This window comes from Schistocerca gregaria, chromosome 9 (assembly GCF_023897955.1).
Source record: "Schistocerca gregaria isolate iqSchGreg1 chromosome 9, iqSchGreg1.2, whole genome shotgun sequence".
Lineage (NCBI taxonomy): Eukaryota > Metazoa > Arthropoda > Insecta > Orthoptera > Acrididae > Schistocerca > Schistocerca gregaria.
Window position 1 is genome coordinate 135292051 of NC_064928.1, and position 24867 is coordinate 135316917.

General features: G+C 44.6%; 1 protein-coding gene across 1 annotated transcript in view; it reads right to left on the reverse strand.

Annotated features, from left to right (window-relative positions):
- Positions 1-24867, reverse strand: part of LOC126291467 (uncharacterized) — a 2161958-nt gene that overhangs the window by 1618710 nt on the left and 518381 nt on the right. Inside the window, exon 13 of the mRNA XM_049984978.1 lies at positions 20920-21195. Coding sequence (XP_049840935.1) covers positions 20920-21195 — 276 coding nt within the window. The remainder of the gene's footprint in view (positions 1-20919; positions 21196-24867) is intronic.

Genomic DNA, 24867 nt, shown 5'->3' on the forward strand with positions numbered 1-24867 from the left:
GACTGCTGACACTCGTGATCCCTGCAGTGTCACGTGCTGCGATGGACACACCACGGCCTGTCATTCCGCAGACCTCGGGGCAGCTGCAGCATAGCAGGTTTTACTAGCAGTGGCCAGGAAGCTCGTGTTAATTCAACCACTTTGTGCGGTGGCTAGCGCGACAACAGTTAATGTTAATGATTACCATCAATTTAACTCATTTGTGCTCTAGGTCTGATTGAAAGTGGTTTTCTCATTAACGTGTATTTCACACACTACAAATGACCAACTCTCGGAGAATTTATTTCCTGCCACAGCACGCAGAGCTAACAGGAGGAGCGTTTTTTGCCACCGGAGCCTGCGTCCCAGCGAGGTCCTTGGACGGCGCGCTGTGCTTGTAAACAGATTAGCGCGCCGGGCGGCGACTTAACCGGATTAAAAGGACGTTGATTTGTGTCCGCCCCTGTGCGTAGGGGGCGTGGCGGGCCGCCCGCGATTTATGGCGCGAAACAAGCCGGGTTGGCCACCGGACTCGTTCAGGGGAGTGGACCAACAGAGCCACGGGCCATCCGTCTGTGGCCAGAGGTGGACACCCTTCCTGCTTCATTTCGTATTTACGCTGAAGCGCCAAAGAAACTGGTATAGGTATGCGTATTCAAATACAGAGATATGTGTTGTGTATTTCCGCGTAGTCAGCGCGTACACAACTTTGCCACTAGAGCGCGCCCCGCTAAGCATAACAGCGCAGGCGCAGCGCTCGTCCATCTCCGCACTACGAGGTGGCGCTCCCTTAGAGACGGACCAAATGCTGCTTCCGCCGATCCGCGTATCAATATGTCAAGCAGCCAATGAGATTGCTGCCAACGTGGAACCTTTTCTCCTCGCGTATCATACTCACGCAGTGATACCTGAAAGTTCGAGGTATTATAGCGAGTGTACAGACCTCTGATTAGTCAGTCTGCATCCGTCTGCATTAGTCTGTACCAGTCTATAGTCAAGTTTCAGTCTGCACCTGAAAAGATCATCATATTCCTGAACATAGCCATTAAGATAAATGTATAGACACTTTGTCAAATATCAGAAATATGTGAGAATATGATTAGCGTACAAAGACCAAAGGAACTTCAGATTGTCAATTCTAAACAGCATCCAGAATCAAGTTACGTAATGTCTATGCCTTTCTATTACTTTAATAAGTGTGTGTGAAAATTAATCAAGATCTGTTTAAAGTTGGTCACCGTCAATCTGCTACTGTAAGCGTGCAAGTGGCATTCCTATCATCTGACCTAACGGCAGAAGGTAAACACGCCACGATAAGACCACGAGACATATTGCTGACACTCGCCTACTTCGTTAGAGCGACAAGTCAAATAATCTGATGGTGTGTGTACCGAAGGTCTTACAGTACGCACACCACAATATGTAAACAGGCAGAATACGGTGATGCCGTCGGGAACGCCTATACAAGACAACAAGTGTCTGGCGCTTGCTAGATCGGTTACTGCTGCTACAATGACAGGCTATTAAGATTTAAGTGAATTTGAACGTGGTGTTACAGTCGTCCCGCGAGCGATGGGGCACAGCATATCCGAGGTAACGATGAAGTGCCGATTTCCCCGTACGACAACTTCACGGAGGTCCCGTGAATATGAGGAATCCGGTAAAACATCACCTCTCCGGAATCGTTGCGGCTTGAATAAGACCCTGCAAGAACGGAACCAATGACGACTGAAGAGAGTCGTTGAATGTGACAGAAGTACAACCCTTCCGTAAACTGCTGCTGAATTGAGCGCTGGGCCATCACCAAGCGACAGACTTCGAACCACTCACTTTCTGAGCCGAAGGCCCACTCGTGTACCATTCATGACTGCATGGCATAAAGCTTTTTGCCTAGCCTGACTGCAGCAACACTGACACTGGACAGTTGATGACTGGAAACATGTTGCCTGGTGGAGGAGTCTTGTTTAAATTGGGCTTGTACTGGTATGGAGACCACCTCATGAATCCATGGACCCTGCATGTCAGCAGGGGATTGTTACAGTTGGTGGAAGATCTGTAATGGTGTAGGGCGTGTGCACTTGCAGTGATATAGGACCCCTGATACGTCTAGATACGGCTCTAAAGCTTACACGTACGTAAGCATCGTGTCTCATCCCTTGCATCCATTCCATTGTTCATTCTGGCGGACTTGGACAATTCCAGCAGGGCGATGCGACACTCCACGCGTCCAAAATTGCTACAGAGTGGCTCCAGGAACACTCTTCTGAGTTTAAACACTTCCTCTGGGATGTAATGCAACGTGCTGTTCCGAAGATATCGTCACCCCCTCGTATTCTTACGGGTTTATGGACAGTCCTGCAGGATTCCTCCAGCACTAATTCAGACATTAGTCAAATCCATACCACGTCTTGTTGCGCCACATCTTCGTGCTCGTGGGAGCCCTGCACGACAATAGACCGGTGTACCAGTTTCTTTGGGTGTTCATTGCATTTTGGGTAAGACTATAGCCCTCACAGTAGGAAGCATTGCACGATATCTTTGAAACTTGTCCACATATACGCACTATTTTGAGACATTGACAAGTACAGCTGTGTTTGAGCGCACAAGTAATCCTAAATCTGTCTTTTGACGTTCTTGCTAAGCAGAAATTTCTTCCTAACTTTCTTTACATACCTACTTACTAACACATCCTGTGATGGTGTAACGGCCTCTTGATAACTGATTGCCTCGCCTATATTAACTGCGTCTAAAAGTTCGGGCCTGTCGCTGTCCCAGAGATGTAATATGTTTACTTAACGAGTCGGTATTCTGACTAGCTACTCAACGTAATTAGGGGACGAAACATTTAGAAAAATTAATACGATTCTGCGTCACTACTAGCCGCCCTAATCACTTACAGCCAGTTCCACAGGAAAGTGCACGCCATAAGTTTAAATGTAATATCCGCAGTCACATCTCTATCGGTGGTTTCCAATCTGTACTCAATGCGCTTTTGCACAGTGTGTAGGTAAACAGTCTGAGACTTGAATGTCGTGTTTTGTTTGGTCGGCTGCAGTTTTGACTATGTTCACTTATTTACAGCCAGTTTAAACGCTGAAAAAATGTGCAACGTTTATCAAAAATGCCTTCTGAGGTCCGTGGTCCATTAAGAAGCTATTGTTACGAAGAAGGCGAACTAGGTGCTTCAAGAGGATAATGGTCCGTAACGTCTCAACCGCTTCAAGACAATGGGATGTCCACGATGGGTTGGCCTGCAATGTCTGCGGATACAAATCCGATCGCAAATGTCTGGTCGTATATTAAGATGAAGCTGAAAGGAAAGCCAATATATACTTGCAAGCAGCTGACACATAAAATCATGACGATATGGAGAGCGTTACCGAAAGAATATGCAGAAAAAATGGTGCCAAGCTACAATAGATAATGACGCCGATTGGTGTAGCTACTAGGTAATAGTGCCATTAGTTCAAATGGCTATGAGCACTACGGGATTTAACATCCGAGGTCGTCAGTCTCCTAGAACTTAGGACTTCTTAAACCTAACTAACTTAAGGACATCACACACATCCATTCCCGAGGCGGGAGTCGAACCTGAAACCGTAGAGGTCGCGCGGTTTTAGACTGAAGCGCCTAGAACCGCTCAGCCCCAGCGGCCGGCGTCCAATTAGTAATAACATGTATCTTAGTGTAAACACATATATGTAATAGTGTCTTATTTCATACAGACGACGGCGTAGGTTTTCTTGTGTAACTGACTATAAGTGTCCCAGTGTGGCTAGTAAGCGGAAATCTGTCCCTAATACTGTAACATGATCCAGCCACTTACGTGCAACTTTCTCAAAGTTTTTCCTTAACAATTCCACCGCTATTGCTCCTGAGACAGGAGATGTATGAAAGTATGCGATTATTTGTTTGACCCAACTTTATCACTTATCTTCCCCCAGATTAGTGAGTATTCAATTTTGTACTAATGTCAGTGTAGATATGAACGTATATAAAGACGCCTCCACCACAGACATCCTACTTATCTTGCAATAGGCATTCAAATCAGGATACAGAATTTCATTGCAATTGACATCGGTTCGAAGGTTGGCTCTCTCTTATGCTATTCAAGTGGAATGTCAAACTTTGAAACTCGATTTTTCAGGGGAAGCTTGAGGTGAAGATCGTGTCAGAGCAGTGTTTGCCACATCAAATAATGTACCACAACTGTGAGAAAGAAGAGAAGAATCGGTGACCAATTGGCTGTGCGTTTTCCTTGTTGGACATCACATTAATACGAGTCCCGTGTTTAGAAGAAAACGATTTACCTTAATCGGTTTCGGCACACATTACCCATCTTCAGATGCTTCAGTAAAAAAATTAAGAAGTTTATATCAAGACCCCAAAAACAAGTAAAAATATGTTTACTACGTCTATTTGTCTCTTAAGTAATGTGCACTTAAAAATAGATGCGCATCTTACATATGAGCGGCATTGTGTGAACAAATGTTCAAGAGTAGTCTCAATAAACATGATACAAAAATCAGGGGATTGTTTATCATCAATGTCTTAAATCAAATGTATAATTCCCCGTTGGTTAGTACTGATAACGAATGAACGATGTTTCATCAAATGTCACTCATATGTATGTTTTACATGTATTTCAGCTGCACGTTACTTAATTCACAAGCAGGCTAATAAATATATTTTTACTTATCTCAAGGGCTTACCATAAGCGATTCGTCTTTTCGTATCGTAGCATCTGAATATGGCCTTGTGCGCTGGTTGGTTGGGGGGAAGGGACAAAACAGCGAGGTCATCGGTCCCATCGGATTAGGGAAGGATGGAGAAGGAAGTAGACCTGGCCCTTTCAAAGGAACCATCCCGGCATTTGCCTTAAGCGATTTTTGGATGTCATGGAAAACCTATATCAGGATGGCCGGACGTGGGTTTGAACCGTCATCCTCCCGAATGCGAGTCCAGTGTGCTAACCACTGCACCATCTCACTCGGTCCGGTAATTACCCTGTCATAAAAAGTGCTCGTGTCGAAAAGTAACCAAACTTTATACGACATACTCTTATCGCCGCAGATGCCTCGCCCAGAAGGTCCGCTTATGTTGGGGCGCTGATAAGAGCTTCGAAGAGAGCAGCGACTAAAACAAAACGCGCCTCTTAGCTTTTATGAGGCCTTCATGACGGGGCCGCGATAACAACTTGGACCTGAGAGGTGAGCAGCGCAGTTGTTCTCATTCGGAATGGAAGCTGAGGCAAGCTTTTCCATTTATTTCGTACCGTAGTTGTTGAAAAACAAAGCGATGCGTGATTAAAAGTATTTTAATCTTGAAAATCACAGGTAACAGTGTCACAATAAAGCCGAAAAGAAATTTTTAAAAATGCTAATGCCTTATAGACTTGCGATCTTTCTTCAGATCATCTACTATTCAGTTCTTTCGAAGAACAGTGTTTCCTTTTCCGGTTGGCGTTGCAACTGTTGCCAACATCGTCAGACATTAGTTTAATTTGAAAAGAACGATTGCTAAGTTATCCAAACTAAAATTTCAGAAGTTGATACAATCAGAAAAGTATAGGATTACTGCTGAAGTTCAAAAAATTGCTCAGAGCACTATGGGACTTAACATCGAGTTCATCAGTCCCCTAGAACTTAAAACTACTTAAACCTAACTAACCTAAGAACATCACACACATCCATGCCCGAGGCAGGATTCGAACCTGCGGCCGTAGCGGTCGCGCGGTTCCAGACTGTAGCAGCTAGAACCGCTCGGCCACTTCGGCCGTCTTACAGCTGCAGTATTAGAAATTTATCTAATTGGTACGGATGTGAAGACGGGAGATGCAATCGAATTGTTAGCCAAAATCAGTCTGGCTCTATCTTCAAAACCAACTGCTACAACGTTGTGCCGTGTTACAAGGAGTGGTTGAAGCTAGTTGCAAGTTTATTAACATTAATGTTGGTGGTTACGGCAAACACTTTTGCAGCATTAAAATCTTCAGCTTTTGTTTCTGCGGTTGTGAGACGAGAGATTCGAAATTCATGAAGTCAGTTTGTCGGGGCAAACTAAGGTATAGCCATACCTTTTGCTACCCGATGTTCTAAAGCTTACCAACTTTCACCCAGTTTGTTAAAATGTAGGCGAAGGCACAAATCAGATGCTGACAAAGAACAGACGTCAACAGTAGGTTATCACTAGCAAGGTGAACTCTTTGGTGTTAACGTATTATACGAAGGTTTCCAGAAAGTAAGTTTCTATCGGGCGCAGGATGGACACCACAGTGAAAAACCGATGAAGCTTTGCAGACGTGTCTTTGGTAGTGTCTCTAGTATGGCCGTCGATCGCATCGAGACGCTCTTTTCAGTTATGAGCGCACTGTGAGCGAGTAAAGGTGCCTAGAAGAACGATGTCTCCCTCCGAGTAGGAGGGCCCGCTGAGAGGTTTCGTCTTAATGAATGCACCTAACTGCCACGCACTTCCTTCTTCGTGGCAATTCTCAGCCGCACTCTCCAGAGGCTGTGAAGACGCTCCTGCAGCCTTTTCAATGGGAAGTGTTCAATCACCCAGAACACAGTCGTAATTGACTCGTCCTGAATATCATATCTGTTCACATGACATGCTGGATACGAAGACAACACTTGGGCACTACAGACTAGCGTAGAGAATTAATGGAAAGCACGGGTGGCTGCATTCTACGACGATGGTGTTGGAAATTTGATATAACTCTCTGACAAATATCTAAGTCGGAGCGGCGACTATATAGAGAAGTAGGGCCCATCTTGAACGTGTAGGCAACTCTTTCAAATAAAATGTTTCTGATTTTCACTGTGGTTTCCATTTAGTGACCAATTGGAACTTACTTTCTGGACAACCTTCGTATAAATCGAGAATATTAGACAAAGAAATACCAAATACAGTAGATATGACAATGTTGTTAATTGCAACTGCTTTCTGCATAATTGAATGATTGAGAGCCAAATTAGTTATCGTTGTGCTAAAAAAATGAAAAATAGAAACTTGACAAACAATGATTGTATTACCTGAACAGAAATTTCGTCGGAACATCGAATCAATGGGCCACAAATGTTTTTGACCTGTTCAAAGCTTACCTTGTTGAAATACGCGCTGCCGGAAAAAACAGTGCACCCTTTTACAGGTTTCCGATTGACTCGAGGTTTATCGATGCAACAGTGTTCATGCAGTACATAAAATAATTACATTTACAGATTAAAAGCAAGAGCTGTTCTGACGTACCAGGTATCGACAATGCTGAAACATCCTTATTAGTACGTAGTGTAGTCCCCACAGGTGGCAATGCAAGTGCTGACGTCCTCGGATACATTGCTTGACGACTCGTACGCATCACATATAGCCCTACCATATCTCACAATTGTTTGACTGAAGACACGTACGGAGGTCTTGCAGGCCGGGGAAGTTTCTGCACATCTTGCAGAGCACACTGAGTTTCACGGTAAGTGTGAGGGCGAGTGTTGTGACTATCACTTCGTAATTTTTCACAGCACAGGTTTTCTACATCTACATCCATACTCCGCAAGCCACCTGACGGTGTGTGGCGGAGGGTACCCTGAGTACCTCTATCGGTTCTCCCTTCTATTCCAGTCTCGTATTGTACGGGGAAAGGAGGATTGTCGGTATGCTTCTGCGTGGGCTCTAATCTCTCTGATTTTATCCACGTGGTCTCTTCGCGAGATATACGTAGGAGGGAGCAATCTACTGCTTGACTCCTCGGTGAAGGTATGTTCTCGAAACTTTAACAAAAGCCCGTATCGAGCTACTGAGCGTCTCTCCTGCAGAGTCTTCCACTGGAGTTTATCTATCATCTCCGTAACGCTTTCGCAATTACTAAATGATCCTGTAACGAAGCGCGCTGCTCTCCGTTGGATCTTCTCTATCTCTTCTATCAACCCTACCTGGTGCGGATCCCACACTGCTGAGCAGTATTCAAGCAGTGGGCGAACAAGCGTACTGTAACCTACTTCCTTTGTTGTCGGATTGCATTTCCTTAGGATTCTTCCAATGAATCTCAGTCTGGCATCTGCTTTACCGACGATCAACTTTATATGATCATTCCATTTTAAATCACTCCTAATGAGTACTCCCAGATAATTTATGGAATTAACTGCTTCCAGTTGCTGAACTGCTATTTTGTAACTAAATGATAAGGGACCTATCTTTCTATGTATTCGCATCACATTACACTTGTCTACATTGAGATTCAATTGCCATTCCGTGCACCATGCGTCAATTCGCTGCAGATCCTCCTGCATTTCAGTACAATTTTCCATTGTTGCAACCTCTCGATACACCACAGCATCATCTGCAAAAAGCCTCAGTGATTTTTCGATGTCATCAACCAGGTCATTTATGTATATTGTGAATAGCAACGGTCCTATGACACTCCCGTGCGGCACACCTGAAATCACTCTTACTTCGGAAGACTTCTCTCCATTGAGAATGACATGCTGCTTTCTGTTTTCTAGGAACTCCTCAATCGAATCACACAATTGATCTGATAGTCCGTATGCTCTTACTTTGTTCATTAAACGACTGTGGGGAACTGTGTTTTATTGATGTACATTCACAAGGTTGATGACTGAACATACAGACGAAAGGTAACAATAACGAAAAAATCTCCTAATTGAGGCAAACAAATGTTTACTTCTTATTTTCCACAAAGGTTCGGGGTAACACACACACAGTAACAATCCAGTTCTGAGACGAAGACGTAATCTTCTACGGTTGGAGTACACGAGGTCGGCATCGAGCGTGAACTCCAGGCCTGGTTCTAGCCCCTAAATAGCCAATCAGATTTCGGCGTACTTCCTGCAGGCTATGGATCGACCTCCCCCTGCAATAAGTAGTGCTCGGAGTATCTGTTTCCATTTTCGTGTGTGTAAATAGCCGGTGTTAACCATGGTGATTTTGGGTACGCTTTTGGGCACAGACAACGTCGTCTTCTGTGGTGTTTATACAAATGATAATAGAAAATATTATCTCAGGACAGGTGAGAGGCCGCATATAACTGAGGCTGTGGGAGAAACAAACTGGCAGAAAACGAATTTCTCTCTGAAACGGCACACATGGGAAATGTAGGGCGACAGGCCGGCTATTGACGGTGGCCGTAGCCCCTGCCAAGTATGCAACTCAGCCAGCAGAGCTGTTGCGCGGACGGCGACCCCGCGCATCTCAAGGGGCGGCTCAAATATTCATGAGCACTCACCGGCGCTGCGATCATCATTCAGTGTATAAACCTGTAGAAGGGCGCTCAGGGCGGCCCGCACGGACTGCTAACCTGCTAAGTGACGTACAGAGAGTGCATGCAGTGACAATCCTCCTCACTTTCCTCGTGCTTTTAGGTGAACATAAACCACTATTCCAGACGATTACCTAAATTTCATTTCGATCTCGTTGAATAATTTTTCGAAAATATACAATTCTGTATCCTATTTACAAAGACGGCCAACTACATTTTTTTCACAGTTTGCGATACCGACAAATTTCAAGAGAACACGGCATGGAAAATCCAATCGTGGTGTTTTAAACCCCTGCCTTGATTACTAAATCCGCTAGTCCCAAATTTTGTTAGTGACAAATACAGCCACGTCCACCACGGACCAATTACAATATTCAATTCTGTCACATGATCTCACAAGTTTATGACTCTTTTAAAGGCATAATGAAGAACAGTGTGTTCCGCATCTGTCTCCAACCAATTGAAAATAGAATTATCTGTACACAAAAAGCTGGAAGCAAGAGTTTTTCGTGTCATGAAGAAGGTAGACGATAATGTAGCTGTGATGCCGTATGATATGCGAAAAGTATGCCATTACCAAAACTTCGAGATCGAAGCACACATTCAAGGCAGATGTACTGCTGTAACTTGACAGTGCTTTCCGGTTTTCTAATTGACATGCAGCTCTGCTTAAAGAGAATGTTTCAATTTGTTCTTGGACCGATCATGAAACGAAGAAGTCGTCAAACGAAATAGCCTCTGCAGTGTCTGAAGTACTTGAGTGTAAATCTAAAAACGGCTATCTTCGAAACAAAGACGTTATACGGCTTGTGGCAGATGGGTGTCCCGACCAAAACTAAAATACAACGTTGTTAACACTGTGAATTGCTCGGCTACAAAGAACAAAAGCTACGATCAAAACATTTAACCTGTGTTTTCTTTCACAGGACACGCTTATATGCCAAGCGATAGAGCTGTCGGGGCAATCTAAAGAAGTATTAGGGAAAAAGATACCATTCTGTAGTCTGTAGAGTACTATCACCCATTTAGTAAGCATGAAAATGTTAAACTTTTAGACAGGCATTGGGCCAAACAAGATTATAAGACGGAAGCTAAAGACTATGTTAACGAGTCATCTAAGCTTCATTTTCAGATTGCACAAGTCAGAAAGTTAGTTTTGACCAAGGACTCAACTCAGTACGCGTCAGTGGTGAACAAATGTATAGCTTTCAAATCAATCAATCTTTGTTATGAAACCAATGAAAAAACCAATAGGTATTAATCATGACGCACTGATAATAGGAGTAAAGGTAAATGTTCCTAAGACACAAGACATCCAAGCATTAGTACAAAACACTACGGTGAGGAGGGGAATGAAACTTAAAATGTTAAGTGGTATGAATAAGTAATAAACCGCAACGATTTAATGCTTGTGAACGCACTACCTGAACGTTAGTGCTTGAATGAATCGTGTAACGAAGGACATGGAATTAGAGCCAGTTAACTGGTTTTACTGGACAGTGAAGATGTTATTTTACAAACGTTTTTTGTAGTAGTTCACAATATTCACCAATCCATAGACAATGTGTTTTCCTTATTTAACGTGGAGAATTTCAGTATAGGCCTGGCGAATCAGCCATGCCCTATTGTTACTGATAAAGCCCTCACCGCTCTTCACAATCTTGGTAACAAAAACGGCCATTTCCTTTGTTGGTTACAAACCGAGCCACCTGCCTATTTCAACTATAAATGTATTTTAAGACATACTAAAATACATAGAAGGCATGATACGCAGAAACTAAAGAACGTTTTGGCATAACTAAAAATAAAGAAAAAATATTTCAACAGAAAAGTTTATTTACAAAATTATAGTAGCTTATTCTGTTTTTCAACGTAATCGCCATAGCTGACAAGGTACCTACTGTAACAAGACCCCACTTTTTCAGTTCCCGTGTTTTACTCCACTACCGCCTATGATTTGAGCCACGATATCACTGCTTGTTTGAGGTCTTCATCGTTTGCAAATTGTTTCCTCCTCAATAATTTCTTTAGTTGCGGGAATAAGGGAAAATCACTTGGTACCAAGTCTGAGCTGTGAGGATGTTCTCCAAACATTTTTCACTTTGAACCGCTAATCACGTTGTGCGTGAGGAGGTACACCACCATGAATCAAAACCACCTTCGTCACTGAAGACTCGTTCGTTGCACTATTAACATAAAAATTTTTTATTCGCTAACATTTTGCGCATTCGGATTATGAGTGACACTACGCACTTCACATCTGGCGCAGTTGTGAGTGGCCGCTATTTCTAAAAGTTACAGAAAAAAAAGCGTCGCCGCTCAGAAACGAAACTCGGCACATAGTCAGACGGAGGAAGAATCTAACTGGCTCGTTTGCGGTGGTGATGTACACAATAGTTCTTCACTTTGAGGACGAACCTTGTGTTATTGTATAATCGATTAACACGTGTTCAACAGTGCCACATATATGAAAGCATCTGAAACAGTTTTTTCCCTCACTCACTCATACATACATACATACATACATACAGGGTGTTTCAAAAATGACCGGTATATTTGAAACGGCAATAAAAACTAAACGAGCAGCGATAGAAATACACCGTTTGTTGCAATACGCTTGGGACAACAGTACATTTTCAGGCGGACAAACTTTCGAAATTACAGTAGCTACAATTTTCAACAACAGATGGCGCTGCAAGTGATGTGAAAGATATAGAAGACAAAGCAGTCTGTGGGTGCGCCATTCTGTACGTCGTCTTTCTGCTGTAAGCGTGTGCTGTTCACAACGTACAAGTGTGCTGTGGACAACATGGTTTATTCCTTAGAACAGAGGATTTTTCTGGTGTTGGAATTCCACAGCCTAGAACACAGTGTTGTTGCAACAAGACGAAGTTTTCAACAGAGGTTTAATGTAACCAAAGGACCGAAAAGCGATACAATAAAGGATCTGTTTGAAAAATTTCAACGGACTGGGAATGTGACGGATGAACGTGCTGGAAAGGTAGGGCGACCGCGTACGGCAACCACAGAGGGCAACGTGCAGCTAGTGCAGCAGGTGATCCAACAGCGGCTTCGGGTTTCCGTTCGCCGTGTTGCAGCTGCGGTCCAAATGACGCCAACGTCCACGTATCGTCTCATGCGCCAGAGTTTACACCTCTATCCATACAAAATTCAAACGCGGCAACCCCTCAGCGCCGCTACCATTGCTGCACGAGAGACATTCGCTAACGATATAGTGCACAGGATTGATGACAGCGACATACATGTAAGCAGCATTTGGTTTACTGACGAAGCTTATTTTTACCTGGACGGCTTCGTCAATAAACAGAACTGGCGCATATGAGAAACTGAAAAGCCCCATGTTGCAGTCCCATCGTCCCTGCATCCTCAAAAAGTACTGGTCTGGGCCGCCATGTCTTCCAAAGGAATCATTGGCCCATTCTTCAGATCCGAAACGGTTACTGCATCGCGCTATCTGGACATTCTTCGTGAATTTGTGGCGGTACAAACTACCTTAGACGACACTGCGAACACTTCGTGGTTTATGCAAGATGGTGCCCGGCCACATCGCACGGCCGACGTCTTTAATTTCCTGAATGAATATTTCGATGATCGTGTGATTGCTTTGGTCTATCCGAAACATACAGGAGGCGGCGTGGATTGGCCTCTTTATTCGCCAGACATGAACTCCTCTGACTTCTTTCTGTGGGGACACTTGAAAGACCAGGTGTAGCGCCAGAATCCAGAAACAATTGAACAGCTGAAGCAGTACATCTCATCTGCATGTGAAGCCATTCCGCCAGACATGTTGTCAAAGGTTTCGGGTAATTTCATTCAGAGACTACGCCATATTATTGCTACGCATCGTGGATACATGGAAAATATCGTACTATAGTGTTTCCCAGACCGCAGCGCCATCTGTTGTTCACAATTGTAACTACTGTAATTTCGAAAGTTTGTCTGCCCGAAAATGTACTGTTGTCCCAAGCATATTGCAACAAACGTTGTATTTCTATCGCTGCTCGTTTAGTTTGTATTGCCGTTTCAAATATACCGGTCACTTTTGAAACACCCTGTAGGTACTCAAGAATAAGTCTCACGAGCGTCCTATATATTTCCTAAAATTCTCCCAGTAAACCAAACTCGACAATTTGCCTTCCCTACCGCAGTTCTCACATGCTCGTTCCACCTCATATCGCTTTGCAACGATATGGCTGGATATTTTAACGACTTAGATATTAGTATTACAGTATCGGAATACTATGGGTTTCTTTTCCTACTCATCCGCATTAACTTACATTTTTCCACATTTAGGGCTAGCTGTTGGTCATCACACCCACTGGAAATTTTGTGTAAGTCATCTTGTATACTCCTACAGTCACTCAACTTCGACATCTTACTTTAGACCATAGCTTCATCAGATTGCTGTGCACCCTGTCCGGCACATCATTTATGTATACAGAGAGAAACAGAGGTCCTGTCACACCTCCCTGGGGCACTCCTGACGACACCTTTGTGCGTGATGAACACTTGCCGTCGAGGGCAACGTACTGGATTCTATAACTTCAGATGTTTTCGAGCCATTCACAGATCTGTTAACTTATTCCGCTCGCTCGTACCTTCCTCAAAAGAGTGTAATAGAGCACCGTGTCAAATGCTTTCCGGAAATCTAGGAATATGAAATCTGCCTGTTGTTTCCAGCATAGCATGTGAGAAACGGTAAGCTGAATTTCATACGAACGATACTTTCTAAAAAGATGCTGTTTCTTTGACATGTGCTTCTGAGTCTCAAGCAAGTTTATTAGTGGCCGAGCGGTTCTAGGCGCTGCTACGGTCGCAGGTTCGAATCCCGCCTCGGGCATGGATGTGTGTGTTGTCCTTAGGTTAGTTAGGTTTAAGTAGTTCTGAGTTCTAGGGGACTGATGACCATAGCACTTGAGTCCCATAGTGCTCAGAGTCATTTGATCCATTTGGTTCTAGGCGCTGTGGTGTCACCGCCAGACACCACAGGTGCTAGGTGGTAGCCTTTAAGCCGGCCGCGGTCCGTTAGTATACGTCGGACCCACGTGTCGCCACTATCAATGATTGCAGACCGAGCGCCGCCACACGGCAGATCTAGAGAGACTTCCTAACACTCGCCCAGTTGTACAGCCGACTTTGATATCGATGGTTCATTGACTTCTACGCTCTTATTTGCCAAGACGATAGTTAGCATAGCCTTCAGCTACCTTATTTGCTACGACCTAGCAAGGCGCCAGTATCCGTACTATTGATACTGTGAATCATGTAATGTCAAGAGCGACGTTCGTCATTAATGGATTAAAGTATTCCACCAGCTACGTCCGTTTTTCTCAATTCCAATTCCCTTGTCATGTTTCAGACCTCACGCCAGCCTTCGTGAGCTGAAACGCGTGCATTTCGACCTCCTCTAGTTATACGGGTTGGTTCTGCTGCCAACCACAACAGGCCCGAAGACGGGAAGCGCGACTGCTGCGGACGCAGGTTCGAATCCTGCCTCGGGCATGGATGTGTATGATGTCCTTAGGTTACTTAGGTTTACGTAGTTTTAAGTTCGAGGGGTCTGAAGACCTCAGACGTTAAGTCCCATAGTGCTCACAGCGATTTGCAGTCGGTTATATTCAGCTGAGAATCTGTTTAAGGATTCTACAGCAAACAGAAGTTAGCATCGGTATACAATTTTGAAGGTTTGTTCCTTTAACCTTCTTATACAGGGTGACCCATTGATAGTGACTGGGTCAAATATCTCACGAAATAAGAATGAAACAAAAAAAACCCAGCAAAGCACGAAACTCGTCTAGCTTGAAGGGGGAAACCAGATGGCACAATGGCTGGCCCGCTAGATGGCGCTGCCATAGGTCAAACGGTTATCAAATGAGTTTTTAAAATACGGAGCTCCATTTTTTTATTACATCTTCATGTAGTACGTAAAGAATATGAATGTTTTAGCAGGGCCATATTTTTCGCTTTGTGATAGATGGCGCTGTAAGAGTCACAAAGGTGTAAGTACGTGGTATCACGAAACATTCGGCAGTGCGGACGGTACTTGCTTCGTAATAAAGTGGACCGTTTACCAATAGCGGAAAAAGTCAATATCATGATGATGTATTTCTATTGTGATCAAAATGCCCAACAGGCGCGTGCTATGTATACTCCTCGGTATCCTGGACGACATCACCCAACTGGCGGGCATTTCTCCGGATAGTAACGTTAGTTAAGGAAACAAGAAGTGTTCAGCCACATGTGAAACGTCAACCACGACCTGCAACAAATGATGATGCCCAAGTAGGTGTTTTAGCTGCTATCGCGGCTAATCCGCGCATCAGTAGCAGACAAATTGTGCGAGAATCGGGAATCTCAAAACTGTCGGTGTTGACAATGCTACATCAACGTCGATTACACCCGTACCATATTTCTATGCACCCGGAATTGCATGGCGAGGACTTTGAACGCCATGTACAGTTCTGCCGCTGGGTACAAGAGATACTACGGGACGATGGCAGATTTCTGCACGCGTTCTATTTAGCGACGAAGCGTCATTCACCAACAGCGGTAACGTAAACCGGCATAATATGCACTATTGGACAACGGAAAATTCATTTTATCTATGGCAGTCTAAATGGTGCAATGTATGCTTATTTCCTACGTGATGTTCTACCGATGTTATTACAAGATGTTTCACTGCATGACAGAATGGCGATGTACTTCCAACATGATGGATGTCTGGCACATAGCTCGTGTGCGGTTGAAGCGGTAATTAACAGCATATTTCATAACAGGTGGATTGGTCGCCGAAACACCATACCATGTCCCGTACGTTCAACGGAGCTGACGTCTCCAGACTTCTTTCTGGGGGGAACGTTGAAGGATATTTGCTATCGTGATCCACCGACTACGCCTGACAACATGCGTCAGCGCATTGTCAATGCACGTGGGAACATTACGGAAGGCGAACTACTGTCTGTTGAGAGGAATGTCGCTACACGTACTGTCGAATGCACTGAGGTTGACGGACATCATTTTGAGCATTTATTGCATTAATGTGGTATTTACAGGTGATCACGCTGTAACAGCAAGCATTCTCAGAAATGATAAGTTCAAAGAGGTACAAGTATCACATTGGAACAACCGAAATAAAATGTTGAAACGTACATCTATAATCTAGGTTTAAATTAAGTTTCACAAAAGAGAAAACTATCAAAATGGTCTACAGTGACCCTCAACTAACTTTAGTTACTCTTCTAACTTGTCGTAAAATAAAGTGGCTGATGTGGCTTCTCAATAATTATATAACAGAAAAAAAATCATCGCAGTTCATATTTTAACTTACGTAGCAAATGTGAATACCATGAGCTTTAATTGACGATCGATACTGGTATTACGCAAAACAGGGGTGTAAGATATGAGACTTCTGCAGTTCTGAGTGAAGCTTTACGCGCTGTTACACGGCATCGCGTGCGGACATTATCTTGTCACTGATTAGGCAGTGTCAGGGGGCGTCCACGCCCCCTAACTTCTCCTTACTGCAATTTACCGAAGTTCGTTAAAAAAAAAACTATCTGGCTGTGTTTCCATCTGGCCAATCAGGGTCTCAATGTTAATCTTAAGCTCCGCCTGCAAAAATTCTGTCTATCCAATGAGAAACGTTATACTTTTCGTGGTGCGGCAATGTTTTTAACGTTTGCAACGTAACAGTATCACGCTAAAACTTGCAGCTGGTGAGGCCCTTTTAGTGTTATCGTAAGATCTATACTGTTCTTCTGGAGGGTTCTATCTTTTAACACGGGCTGGGGGGTGGTCCTGGCAGTTACTTTTCGTGGTGGGGCAATGTTTATAACGTTTACAACGTAACAGAGACGCGAAAAAGTCTCATGCTAAAACTTGTGGCTGATGTGGCCCTTTTAATATTATCATAATGTCTATACTGTTCTTCTGTAGGGCTCTAGCTTCTAACATGGGCTGGGGGTGGTCCTGGTGGTTAGCTGGCGACGTGGGTGTCCGTCCCTTATCGTAGGGCTTTCTAGCTTAACACGGTTCTGCTCTCAGCTTCTCGTTTCTCCCCTCGGAACTGCGTCTGTCTCACGGTGGGAAGGTATGACATGTTTTTAGGCATTCTTGTGTTAGTCTGTGGTATTCAATTTGCTCACTCGTTACTCGTATTACTTTGGTTAATTTAATGTCACGATTTATTCGGCGCTATGTGACATACTACTGGATGTGCTTATCATGTCAGGGTTTTCATGGAAGGTGTTGGATTTGCCTAACACCTTACAGTCCTCCACTATAAGCTCACGTAACAAGTTTTGTTGAATGCTTTTATCGTGTCGTCGTAAAACCCACGGCTTCACCCAGGTTTGTTTCCTTTTCTTCCCCGCTTTTCTTCCGCATATGCACACAGTGCAATTCTGCGCATGCAACAGCTGCGGTTAATAACAGGATGTTGTTGTCAGCCATCTTGAACTTTGACGAAAAATATGATGACAGTGTAATACGCCCTCTATCGCTACGTCAAAGATCTTCGTCAAATATATTTGAAGGAACATTTGATCATATCTTTGACAAAGAAATTTGATAGTGTAATACCGGCCGTACCAGAGCTGTTGGCTGCCTGGGCTGGGTGCCAGTAATTGCACAGGCTTGGAGCCCCCACACCAGCGCCCCGTCATATTTAACGTGACGCGCTAAGCCGCCGCCCGGCAGGGTTCCTCTGTCGGTGGCCGGGCTGCGCAACCGATTACGCGTCACACGCCGACACGCCACCCGGCGCCTAATCACTTCACACGCGCGCAAACACCGGGCCAGTGCGCTCCAGAGCCAGTTCCCGCGGCGTGGAGAAGGCGGGGCGGCTGGCGAGGTAGGCGAATGGTGGACGCGAGAGCGGGGTTTCCAGTCACGAATTGACTGAGGTGACGAAATTCGTGGTACAGCGGTATGCACATATACGGATGGCTGTAGTTCCTTCACAACTTCAAAATTTTATTACAACGGCAGTTGCCGAAATATTTTAACAAAATTCTTTTATTGTAATCACTGTTTAGTAAAGTCTAAATCTACATCTACATGATTACTCTGCAATTCACATTTAAGTACTTGGCAGAGGGTTCATCGAACCACAATCATACTGTCTCTCTACCCTTCCACTCCCGAGCAGAGCGCGGGAAAAACGAACACCTAAACCTTTCTGTTCGAACTCTGATTTCTTTTATTTTATTTCGATGATCGTTCCTACCTATGTAGGTTGGGCTCAACAAAATATTTTCGTATTCGGAAGACAATGTTGTTACTGCTGTTGTGGTCTTCAGTCCTGAGACTGGTTTGATGCAGCTCTCCATGCTACTCTATCCTGTGCAAGCTTCTTCATCTCCCAGTTCTTGCTGCAACCTACATCCTTCTGAATCTGCTTATTGTTTTCATCTCTTGGTCTCCCTCTACGATTTTTACCCTCCACGCTGCCCTCCAGTACTAAATTAGTGATCCCTTGATACCTCAGAACATGTCCTACCAACCGATCCCTTCTTCTAGTCAAGTTGTGCCACATACTTCTCTTCTCCCCAATCCTTATCAATACCTCCTCATTACTTATATGATCTACCCATCTAATCTCCAGTATTCTTCTGTAGCACCACATTTCGAAAGCTTCTAATCTCTTCTTATCTAAACTAGTTATCGTCCATGTTTCACTTCCATACATGGCTACGTTCCATACAAATACTTTCAGAAACGATTTCTTGACACTTAAATCTATACTCGATGTTAACAAATTTCTCTTCATCAGAAACTCTTTCCTTGCCATTGCAAGTCTACATTTGATAACCTCTCTACTCCGTGCATCATCAGTTATTTTCCTCCCCAAATAGCAAAACTCCTTTACTACTTTCAGTGTCTCATATCCTAATCTAATTCCCTCAGCCTCACCCGACTTAATTCGGCTACATTCCATTACCCTTGTTTTAAGAGAAAGTTGGTGACTGAAATTTCGTAAATAGATCTCGCCGCGACGAAAAACGTCTTTGGTTTAATGACTTCCATCACAACTCGCGTATCATATCTGCTACACTCTCTCCCATATTACGTGATAATACAAAACGAACTGCCCTTTTTCGCACGCTTTCGATTTCCTCAGTCAATCCCACCGGGTAAGGACCCCATTACGCGCAGCAATATTCTAACAGAGGACGAACGAGTGTAGTGTAAGCTGTCTCTTTAGTTGACTTGTTGCATCTTGTAAGTGTCCTGCCAATGAAACTCAACCTATGGCTCACCTTCCCCACAATATTATCTATGTGGTCTTTCCAACTTAGTTGAATTGACAGCTTTGAGATTTGTACTATTTATCGAGTAATCGAATTCTAACTGATTTCTTTTGGAACTCATGTGTATCACCTCATACTTTTACTTATTTAGCGTCAACTGCCACCTGCCACACCATACAGCAATCTTTTCTAAATCGCTTTGCAACTGATACTGGTCTTCGGATGACCTTACTCGACGGTAAATTACAGCATCATCTGCGAACAACCTAAGAGAATTGCTCATATTGTCACCCAAGTCATTCATATAGATCAGGAACAGCAGAGGTCCCAGTACGCTTCCTTGGGGAACTCCTGATATCACTTCAGTTTTACTCTTCATTTATATTAAAATTTTGTGTTTCAGATACTCTATTGATGGAAGGAACTGAATATAAAATCGCAGCTGCTCAAGAGCAGGCACAATGTGTGTCCTGGTTTATTGAGAGAATATCGGATGTTCAGACTCAACGAAACTTCAGAACCAACTCTGAAGGAAATGCCTCATCGCGCCCGTCAATTCGTGCATGCTACAGGAACAGTACTGGATAAAGGGAGGAGCGGGCGACCAAGAACATCCGAGGAAAACATCGATCGCGTTTCAAACGTCTTCACTCGTTCACCTACAAAATCCATCCGCACTGCTGTCAGATAGTTCCAACTACACGTTCAACTGTGCATAAGGTCCTCCACAAGCACTTAGGGTTGTACACTTACAAAGTGCAACGGTTACAGACACTTGAGCCAAATGAAAAGCCAAAGCGGACAGAGTTTTGCATTCAACGTACTGGAACGTCTTTCGGTGGAAGAAGCATACCTCAAGCGAGTTTGTTTCAGTGACGAGACAAATTTTCATGTTTCTGTGATAAACAATGTGAGAATCTGGGTATCCGAACACCCCCACGTGGAGCTCTTCCCAAAACAGCCATGCAATGGCAATGGGAAAAACATCAAGATGAAACAATACTTACCACATCAAGCTTGCCACGGCTGCTGGAATATGGAGTTCTTACAATATTTCCTAGAGGAGACTTGCAATGATAGTGGAAAGAAGAACATAGTGGAGCTCTTTCGTGTTTAGCAGATAGGGCTTTTTATCAAATACCCAGGCCCACCGTTGATATTCGTACCAGTGTTGACAGCGGATGTTTGTCATGTAGTGTATAATAAAGGAGCAGATGCTGTGCTCACCAGTCTGTATTTGTGCAGAGGATGCTATTACGGTACTCACCACGGCAGCGGGCAGACGGTGCTGTTACGGTACTCACCAGAGCAGGCCTACAGCGGTAGTGGAAATATGAGCGTGGTGGAGCTCTTGCTGTACTTACCGGGGCAGCGGGCAGATGGAGGTGTTACGGTACTCACCAGAGCAGGCCTGCGGCGGCAGCGGGAAGATGAGCGTGGTGGAGCTCTTGCGGCGGGCGACGGCGCAGCCCAGCGACTGCGGCTTGAAGGAGCGGAGCTGCTGCATGAAGTCGGAGCACTCCATGAGGGCGACGTCGGCGAAGTGCAGGTCGCACAGGATCTGGTTCTTGAAGCGGCGCGCGCGCTTCTGGTTGGGGCCCGTCAGGTTGAGGCCGCACGAGTTGCAGCGCAGGCATTCCTCGTGGTAGTGGTTGTTGTCGTACAGCGGCGACGGCTCTGCGGCAACAAACGCGCGCGTCACAACACTGACGTCACAAATCGCACAGTACACATCACTCCTTTATCTACACTACTGGCCATTAAATTTGCTACACCAAGAAGAAATACAGATAATAAACGGGTACACATAGGGGAAATATATTATACTAGAACTGACATGTATTTACATTTTCACGCAATTTGGGTGCATAAATCCTGAGAAATCAGTACCCAGAACAATCACCTCTGGCCGTAATAACGACCTTGATACGCCTGGACATTTAGTGAAACAGAGCTTGGATGGCGTGTACAGGTACAGCTGCCCATGCAGCTTCAACACGATACCACAGTTCATCAGGAGTAGCGACTGGCCTATTGTGACGAGCCAGTTGCTTGGCCACCATTGAAGAGACATTTTCAATTGGTGAGAGATATGGAGAATGTGCTGGCCAGGGCAGCAGTCGAACATTTCCTGTATCCAGAAAGGCCCGTACAGGACCTGCAACATGTGGTCGTGCATTATCCTGCTGAAATGTACAGTTTCACAGAGGTCGAATGAAGGGTAGAGCCACGGGTCGTACCACACCTGAAATGTAATGACCACTGCTCAAAGTGCCGAGACGTTCAACCAATGGCACCCCATACCATCATGCAGGGTGATACGTCAGTATGGCGGTGACGAATACACGCTTCCAATGTGAGTTCACCGGCATGTCGCCAAACACAGATGCGACCATCGTGAAGCTGTAAACAGAACCTGGATTCATCCGAAAATATGATGTTTTGCCATTCGTGCATCCAGGTTCGCCGTTGAGTACACCATCGCAGGCGCTCCTGTCTGTGATTCAGCTTCAAGGGTAACCGCAGCCATGGTTTCCAGCTGATGCTCCTGGAAACGTTGTTGAACTGTTCGTGCAGATGGTTGTTGTCTTGCAAACGTCGCAATCTGTTGACTCAGGGATCGAGACGTGGCGGCACGATCGTTACAGCCACGCGGATAAGATGCCTGTCATCTCTACAGCTAGTAATACGAGGCCATTGGGATCCAGCACGGCGTTCCTATTACCCTCCTGAACCCACCGATTCCATATTCTGTTAACGGTCATTGGATCTCGACCAACGCAAGTAGCAATGTCGCGATACGATAAACCGCAATCGCGATAGGCTACAATCCGACATTTATCAAAGTCGGAAATGTGATGGTACGAATTTCTCCTCCTTACACGAGGCATCACAACAACGCTGCAACAGGCAACGCTTGTCAACTGCTGTTTGTGTATTGCAAATCGGAAACTTTCTTCATGTCAGCACGTTGTAAGTGTCACCATCGGCGCGAATTTTGTGTGAATGCTATGAAAAGCTAATCACATGCATATCACAGCATTTTCTTCCAGTCGATTAATTTTCGCTTCTGTAGCACGTCATTTTCGTGGCCTAGCAATTTTAATGGCCAGTTGTGTTGTATCTGTTTCCGAAAGAACAGATACCATTGAATGACCGTGCAACTTCTCTAGAATGAAATGATAATTGAATCGACACCCTAGCTGCAAACAAGCTTTGGTATTCATCATTGAGAACATGTTGACAATGTCTGTCCCGACTGGGACTCGAACCTGGGATCTCTTGCTTACATGGCAGAAGCTCTAGCTATCTGAGCCACCGAAGGCACAGACGATAGTGCAGTTGGTAGATTAATCTGCCACGAGTAATGTGATGGGCAAACATATATTAGGCACACTACGAATGTATTGGTGTGGACATGTTGGGAATGTAGGTGTCTCGGAGAGCGTCAAGGGATAAGTCCCTGCAGGCGCACTATCCTCTGTGCCCTCGGTGGCCACATGGATAGAGCGTCTGTCATGTAAGCAGGAAATCCCGGGTTAAAATCCTGGTAGGGGCACACATGTTCAACATGTCCCCAATGATGTATATTAACGCGTGTTTGCAGCTAGGGTGTCGATTTAATTATCATTTCTTTTATTTATCGTTGTACTGATTCTGGCAATATTGGCGTTATCAGGACCTCTGTTGCATCGAACCAAACGATCCATGTACACTATGTGCTGAAAAATATCCGGACACTTGGCTGAAAATGACTTACAAGTTCCTGGCGTCCTCCATCGGTAACGGTGGAATTCAATATGGTGTTGGCGCACCCTTAGCCTTGATGACAGCTCCCATAGTCGCAAGCATACGTTAAATCAGGAGCTGGAAGGTTTCATGGGGAATGGCAGCCCTTTCTTCACGGAGCGTTGCACTGAGGAGAGGTATCGATGTCGGTCGGTGAGCCCTGGCACGAAGTCGGCCTTTCGAAATAACCCAGAGGTGTTTTATAAGATTCACGTCAGGACTCTGTGCAGGCCAGTCCATTACACGGATATTATTATGGTAAAACCACTCCGTCACTAGCCGTGCTAGCATGAGTTTCTTAGAAGTAGATACCTTAGGGGTTGCGAAGCAACTCAAATCGCTTGATACGGGCAAGTCTTCAGGTCCAGATTGTATACCGATTAGGTTCCTTTCAGATTACGCTGATACTATAGCTCCCTACTTAGCACTCATATACAACCGCTCGCTCACCGATAGATCTGTACCTACAGATTGGAAAATTGCGCAGGTCGCACCAGTGTTCAAGAAGGGTAGTAGGAGTAATCCATTTAACTACAGACCGATATCATTGACGTCGGTTTGCAGTAGGGTTTTGGAGCATATACTGTATTCAAACATTATGAATCACCTCGAAGGGAACGATCTATTGACACGTAATCAGCATGGCTTCAGAAAACATCGCTCTTGTGCAACGCAGCTAGCTCTTTATTCGCACGAAGTAATGGCCGCTATCGACAGGGGATCTCAAGTTGATTCCGTATTTCTAGATTTCCGGAAAGCTTTTGACACCGTTCCTCACAAGCGACTTCTAATCAAGCTGCGGAGCTATGGGGTATTGTCTCAGTTGTGCGACTGGATTCGTGATTTCCTGTCGGGAAGATCGCAATTCGTAGTAATAGACGGCAAATCATCGAGTAAAACTGAAGTGATATCAGGTGTTCCCCAGGGAAGCGTCCTGGGACCTCTACTGTTCCTGATCTATATAAATGACCTGGGTGACAATCTGAGCAGTTCTCTTAGACTATTCGTAGATGATGATGTAATTTACCGTCTAGTAAGGTCATCCGAAGACCAGTATCAGCTGCAAAGCGATTTAGAAAAGATTGCTGTATGGTGTGTCAGGTGGCAGTTGACGCTAAATAACGAAAAGTGTGAGGTGATCCACATGAGTTCCAAAAGAAATCCGTTGGAATTCGATTACTCGATAAATAGTACAATTCTCAAGGCTGTCAATTCAACTAAGTACCTGGGTGTTAAAATTACAAACAACTTCAGTTGGAAGGACCACATAGATAATATTGTCGGGAAGGCGAGCCAAAGGTTGCGTTTCATTGGCAGGACACTTAGAAGATGCAACAAGTCCACTAAAGAGACAGCTTACACTACACTCGTTCGTCCTCTGTTAGAATATTGCTGCGCGGTGTGGGATCCTTACCAGGTGGGATTGACGGAGGACATCGAAAGGGTGCAAAAAAGGGCAGCTCGTTTTGTATTATCGCGTTATAGGGGAGAGAGTGTGGCAGATATGATACACGAGTTGGGATGGAAGTCATTACAGCATACACGTTTTTCGTCGCGGCG